Source organism: Babylonia areolata, chromosome 21, assembly GCF_041734735.1.
Source record: "Babylonia areolata isolate BAREFJ2019XMU chromosome 21, ASM4173473v1, whole genome shotgun sequence".
Taxonomy (NCBI): Eukaryota; Metazoa; Mollusca; class Gastropoda; order Neogastropoda; family Buccinidae; genus Babylonia; species Babylonia areolata.
This window is the reverse complement of record NC_134896.1, coordinates 40,906,972-40,914,471: the sequence shown is the minus strand read 5'-3', so window position 1 is coordinate 40,914,471 and position 7,500 is coordinate 40,906,972. Positions and strand designations below refer to the sequence as shown.

The window sequence follows — 7,500 nt, the reverse complement described above, 5'->3', positions numbered from 1 at the left end:
CGCCGTGTTTGATTCGCCGGTTTTCACAAAACGTCATGGCGAAAAACTTGTGTTGTCGTTGTTGTTGTTGGTGGTGGTAGTGGTGTTAAGTTTTGACCTGAAAGAGTTGTAGAACGGAGTTGTGGTATTATTTATTTATTGATCGTTTATCTGTTTATTTGTTTCTTTATTTATTTGTTTATAATTACACACACACACACACACACACACACACACACACACACACACACACACACACACACATATGTTCATCTGATCTCAGTCCTGGAAGAAGAATTTATGGTTTGAAACGTTGACACTGGTTACCAAAGTGAGCATAAATTTACATTGTTGCTTATAGCCAAGCCGACAATACCGGGCAACAAAGTTCAGCATAATTCCAGCTGCCATCCTAGGTAAAAAGAAAAGAAAAGAAAAAAGCTGTGCAGTTAAAAGCGATCACCACACACATGCTGCATGTATAATTACTGACCGACAATCCAAGCTGTGAATCAAGTGTGTGTCAAAGAGCCACTGCAGAAACCGGATGCTAGTGTCATTATTTGATGTTCAATCAAAGCGACAATCGAAAACAGGAAAGATGCGTAACCCACGGATTTATAATAATATACATGATATTATAAAGTTTATAAGTCCGTGTTTGTAACCCGGCATCAGTGTTTGATACCAATAACTCAAAGCGCCACAGCAATCACTGACGGACGACAGTTGTGTTGTGCTTCTGAGTCTTGACCGTGTGTACCGTGTGTGTTGGTCAAGTAAACCGGATCTTCCCGCACACACACGCCTGCTCCTCCTCCTCCTCGACCTTATTATCTTCTTTTGCTCTATGAAAGGTCACTGGAGAGCCACACACGATAATTAACGTACTGTAGAGCCAAGTATTCATTGAAACTCCCATCTTTTCCCCTCAAAGAAAGGGGGGCTGGAGAAGAAGAAGGAGGAGAAGGTGGAGAAGAAGGAGAAGCAGGAGAAGAAGAAGGAGCTTTAAGCTTGTTGATGCTCTTTTGTCATTGATTGCATTGTATTCATGTGTATTATTGAACAATTAAAGATTATTTAAACCAAGAAGAAGAAGGAGGAGGAGGAGTTGGAGGAGAGGGAAAAAAAGGAGAAGAAGAAGGAGAAGAAGAAGAAGGAGAAGGAGAATAAGAAGAAAGAAACAAAGAAAGAAAAACAAAAATAACCATGAGCTCCCCAACGAAAGGAAACAGAACAAACTCAGCAGTAAGTCGAATACAAGTGTCTCCGTCCAAAACCGCCGCCAACACTTCCACAGTCAGTCCCGCAATGGAAGACAACTCTCCATCCAAGAAATCCAGAGCCATAGGGGCAGGCTGGTACATAGAGCCCGCCAACCCTGTACGAAAAACCGAGGCTCCAGAGTCTACAGCATCATCGCTATCATCATCAGCAGCAGCAGCAGCAGCGGTTGTTGAGGACAAGGGAGGAAATCCGTCCGAAGACAGGACACCCTTCTTCTTCATCCGATGGATCGCCAACCGTCCTCGTTTGTGTTTCGGTGAGTGTGTGTGTGTGTGTGTGTGTGTGTGTGTGTGTGTGTGTGTGTGTGTGTGTGTACTACATAATATGTGTGTGTGTGTGTGTGTATACTAAATAATGTGTGTGTGCGTGTGTGTGTGTGTGTTATACATGTGTGTGTGTGTGTGTGTGTGTTAATATACTACATAATGTGTGTGTGTGTGTGTGTGTGTGTGTGTGTGTGTGTGTGTACTACATAATATATATGTGTATATATGTGTGTGTGTGTGTGTGTGTGTGTGTGTGTGTGTGTGTGTGTGTGTGTGTTCATATGCATAATGTGTGTGTTCGTGCGTGCGTGTTTGTGAGTGAGTGTATGTCAGTGCGTGTGGGTATGTGTTTTGAGTGTATATTTGTTTCTGTATACATACATACATATATATATATATATATATATATATATATGTGTGTGTGTGTGTGTGTGTGTGTGTGTGTGTGTGTGTGTGTATATATATATATATATATGTGTGTGTGTGTGTGTGTGTGTATGTGTGTGTGTGTGAGGTGAGTTTATGTGTGCATACATGTGTATATGCGTGTGCGCACGTGCATGCGTGCGTATCAGTACAGTGTGCGGGAGAGAAGGGAAGATGGTGGTGGTGGCGGTCAGTGGTAGAAGCCCGGACCAAGGCAGACCTGCAACTGGTGCATAATTCACACACACTGTAACATCAAGAACAATAGCAACGACATACCTCACCACTGTAACTGGTGCATAATTCACACACACACTACAACATCAAGAACAATAGCAACGACATACCTCACCACTGTAACTGGTGCATAATTCACACACACTGTAACATCAAGAACAATAGCAACGACATACCTCACCACTGTAACTGGTGCATAATTCACACACACTGCAACATCAAGAACAATAGCAACGACATACCTCACCACTGTAACTGGTGCATAATTCACACACACTGTAACATCAAGAACAATAGCAACGACATACCTCACCACTGTAACTGGTGCATAATTCACACACACTGCAACATCAAGAACAATAGCAACGACAAACCTCACCACTGTAACTGGTGCATAATTCATGTACACTGTAACATCAACAACAATAGCAACGACAAACCTCACCACTGTAACGTGTGCATAATTCACACACACTACAACATCAAGAACATCAAGAACAATAGCAACGACATACCTCACCACTGTAACTGGTGCATAATTCATGCACACTGTAACATCAAGAACAATAGCAACGACATACCTCACCACTGTAACTGGTGCATAATTCACACACACTGTAACATCAAGAACAATAGCAACGACAAACCTCACCACTAAACAACACAACACAAAACAACTCAGACAAAACCAACGCCAGAACAGAACACAGTCAAGACATACACAATTCAGTGCAGCGTAGACGACAGAAGAGTCCTAGAATAAAACAAAACAAAAGGATTGTGTTGCTAAACTTTCTGGCCAACTTGAAACTATAGCTGAATTAAGGACACCAGAGACAGTATATATATATATATATATATATATATATATATATATATATATATATATATATATATATATATATACCAGTCATTTGATATTTAATGTATACATTTTTAATGTTTAATGTATACATAGGTCATTGCCAGATTATTTCACATGCGCACGTAAAAGAACCCACGGCAACAAAAGGGTTGTTCCTGGCAAAATTATGTAGAAATATTCACTTCGATAGGAAAAACAAATAAGACTGTACGCACAGGGGGGAAAAAAGGGGGGGGGGGGGGGGGGGTGGGGGCGCGGGGGGCGCTCTAAGTGTAACGACACGCTCTCCCTGAATTTCACACAGAGATAATCTGTTGTGACAAAAAAGAGAAATACAAATTATGCAAACACTCTGACCGACATGATGTGACAATAACAACTGATGCTGTTTTGTGTTTTATAATATTGTTTGCAAAGTATTACTTATATTTATGTAAAATTGAAGACAGCTTTCCACAAATATCAGTTTTTTTTGAACAAATTAAAAACTCGATATAGAATTGAAAAATATAATGCATATATTAACTTTAACCATACCATTTTCTCTGCCAGATGGCTGCCTTACAAATTATTGATCACAAATGATTAGTAACCTGTTCATGATTAACGAAAAATAACCACCCATATTTATTTTCTTTTTATTGATATTCATAAGAAATGATTGAGGTGTTCACTTTCCGTAAACGTGTTCTAAGATACTTGACAGTTTGTATTCCTTGACAGCTTGTGTAAGATCTTAAGAAATGAATGATAATACTCCATGATGATAACCAACCAGTGTATAATCCAGCTGCTTGGCTGTTTCTATCCAAGTATTTATGGTGTTTGTTTGTTTGTTTTTTGTTCTTTGTTTGTTTTTTCTTCTTTATAAATGTCCATTAAGATGCTGTTGTTGTTGTAAAATGTCAACCTACCAAAATGGAATTAAAAAAATGTTTAAAAAAAAACAAAAAACACTCTGACCGACAACCCGCAGTCAGCGCTCATGAGCACGCGCACGCACACACACAGACACACACACAAACACACACACACACACACACATGACATTCAGTTCAGCATGCAGTTGTTGTTTTTTTTTGTTTGTTTTTTGTTTTTTTTTATATCTTATCATGCCTACATGATTCTCTGCCAACAATAATCAATGTGTGATGATACATACACAACGTTTGGACGCGCGCGAGAGAGAGAGACAGAGAGAGAGAGAAGAGAGAGACGGACAGACAGACAGCATACACACACAGATAGAGACAGAGAGGACACAGAGAGAGAGACATAGAGATAGACATGCATACATACATACAGACAGACAGCCAGACAGGCAGACAAACAGACAGACAGGGGTGTGAGGGACAGAGACAGAGAAAGATCAGCGCATAGATATATATATTGCATTCCGGTTTTGTTCTGGAACTTAATTCAGAACCTGTTCTTAGCGCGCGGGGGAAAAAAAAAGAGAAGAAAAGAGCAAAAGTGAAAAATATCCATGACGGATGCCGACACGATATGTTACGTGCCGTGTCGCGCCATTCATTACGGATCTGTATACCTGTGCGTTTTCTCATCATTTTATTTATCTTTAAAAATCTTTTTTTTTTTTTCGATTCTTTTATATATACATTTTTAATAACTCTGGGCGTTTCTGACTTCTATCAAATGTCAGCTGGAAAATAAGGTGTCACAGACATTTCACCCTGAACAATGTAGAATGCCGAAGAATTCCATTTCTCTCTTTATTCGTCAGTTTATTTACTTATTTATTTATTTATTTACTCATTCATTCATTTATCTATTTGTTCCTTTATTATCTACTCATTTATCCATTTATTTGTTTGTATATTTGTTTATTTATCTATTTTATCTTGATCTATTTATTAAACTGTCTATCTGTCTATCTCATTCACACGTTTATATCGATTCAGTTTATTCATTTTTATTTATCTACAGTTTAAGCCACTAATAACGAAGTTGGGTCTTACGAATGCCGGATATAACGAAGCAAAATGATTGGCCCTGGAAAAAAATCGTTCTTGGCATGACTAAAAAGTACGTCAGAAGTCTGATGTAATGAAATGGCGCTCTTGGGGTCCCCACGCAGCGGGCGATGACGCAGGTTGTAAAGCTTGAAGCGAATGATAAGATCGGCCCCGTGAAGAGTTCAAGCCGGATATGGCGAAGCGGTTCCTTTTGTGACCGGGAACCATTTCTCGGAAATGGTTGGTTAGTTCGCTGCGATGTAGAATCATATTTCTTCACACAATCGCTCGCTGGCCATTCTTGGGAGATGGGAGGAGTGTCCGCATTTGCAAGTGAAACGGACAGCTTTATATGCGTTACTGTTAATAGACCGCTGGAGGGTTCTGGTGCTCACACTGATGACTTAAAGAGGCACGTCACATGATCTGTGCCCTCGAAGTTTATAGGCTCTCCGAAATTTCGAGCAACAAAGGCAATGGAGAGAGGTAGAATGTGCGAAACAGTAGGCTTCTTTTTTCGATTTTTTGCTCTTTTTTTTTTGTTTGTGCGTACGATAGCACTTAATTGATAAGAGTTTGGTTGCAGCAATGTAGGCTATAAACTGAAGAAAATGGAAGACAACGTATGTTTGCTGCTTTTGTCTATGTCTATCGCCTTTTGGCATTTTTCCAATTTCGAGTAAAAGTTAGATTTGTATGCGCAAGATTCAAGATGGTCGCGGAACTTTCCAGCGGTCTGTTGAAATCACACGTTTATACTGACATGTGTTTGACTTGCTGCTGAGCTTGTTCCATTTTCTTACACAGCTTCACATACACGTAGGCAGATTAAAAGTTCACGGTATATTTTACTGTATGTTTGTTGTATGGTAAACGTCACCTCTGTAATTTGTAAGGAATAAAAGCGTATTATATTGTCCTGTAAAGCGAGTGTCTGTGATTGTGAGTGGTCGACTCGCATTGGGGGTCAAAGATTCAACGACCGTATACGGAGGAGAGATGCTGGAGGGACGAGGGTGGGGTGAAGGGGAAGGAGGGTGTCAGGCTTTGATTTCATTGGCCATTTCATCATGGCGTCTGCACGCCACGTCGCAAAGGTCTGTCACTGGAGCGAACATTTGAAATTATTCAAGACGTTGAAAGAAATGTTGATGGAGAAAAGTAAAACAACAACAACAACAACAAAACAAAAAAACAAAACACACACACACACACACACACACACACACACACACACACACACACACACACACACACACACACACACACACATCATTTTCTTTTCCAGACCTTAATCAGACACTATCTGTTTTTCCTCACAAAACTGAGGTACATCTGGAACGACCGGAACATTGCACTCGGCTCAAAGATCAAACTGATGCGTACCCTGGTGACATCAATACTCTTGTATGCATGTGAATCGTGGACCTTAACAGCTGAAATAGAAAAGAGAATACAGTCGCTGAGATGAGATGCTTTCGAAGACTCCTGGACATCTCCTACAAAGATCATATTACGAACGAAGAAGTTCGAAACAGAATCAGGCAAGTCATCGGGCCCTACGAAGACCTGTTGACCTTGGTCAAGAGACGCAAGCTCAAATGGTATGGCTAATATCATGAGATCATCAGGGCTTGCCAAGACATTCCTGCAGGGCTTAGTGCAGGGAGGGAGAAGGAGAGGCAGACAGAGGAAGAGATGGGAGGACAACATCCCAGAATGGACGGGCTTGAGGTTGAGCGATACAATCAGGAGGTCAGAAAACCGAGAGGACTGGAGGATGCTGGTTGCCAGATCATCTGTGGCGCCCCAACGGTCCACAAGAGTACGGGATAGGTGAAGGTGAAGGTGATCTGTTTTTGGTTATTGTGATTTTTTTGTCAAGATGTCACAAGCACAAAAAATGCTCTCTAGTACGGCAGACTTAAAATGAAGAGAGAGAGAGAGAGAGAGAGAGAGAGAGAGAGAGAGCACGCCGGATATAACGAAGCAACCTGGGAGAAAATCGTCATAAACAACAAAACAAAACACACACGTTGGATGACAGGTATAACGAAACAATTTTGAATGTCCCGGACGATTCGTTATAAGCGGCTTCGACTGTATTTATTTTTTTTACTAAATATTGTATCTATTCATTTACTCATTTGTTTAGAATTTTGTTTTATATGTTCATTTAATTATTTATTATTTATTCTCGAGAATGAGAACCAAAGATAAGAAACGTTTCGCCTTAAACGTTTTCGTGGCCACAGGCACCGGCGCCATATGTGTATTACAAAGATAGGCGTTTTTTTCCTTTTCTCTCTCCCGTCTCAGTCTGTCTCTCTTTCTCTGTCTGTCCGTCTGGCTGTGTGTCTGTCTGGCTCTCTCTCTCTGTCTCTCTCTCTCACATTGCAAACCAGCCATATATTTGTGGAGGTATTGCTTCGACAAGTGTTAATAGCAAAGAACATACACACAT

General features: G+C 40.4%; 1 protein-coding gene across 2 annotated transcripts in view; it reads left to right on the top strand.

The window, feature by feature from the left end:
- LOC143296097 (protein dispatched homolog 1-like) overlaps positions 1-7,500 on the top strand; it is a 30,279-nt gene that overhangs the window by 501 nt on the left and 22,278 nt on the right. The window contains exon 2 of one of the 2 annotated variants that reach the window (XM_076607869.1): positions 837-1,522. In XM_076607869.1, the coding sequence (XP_076463984.1) occupies positions 1,189-1,522 (334 nt within the window). In that variant the 5' untranslated portion in view covers positions 837-1,188. Of the gene's footprint in view, positions 1-262; positions 1,523-7,500 lie in introns of both variants that reach the window. The other variant, XM_076607868.1, reaches the window with a different exon arrangement.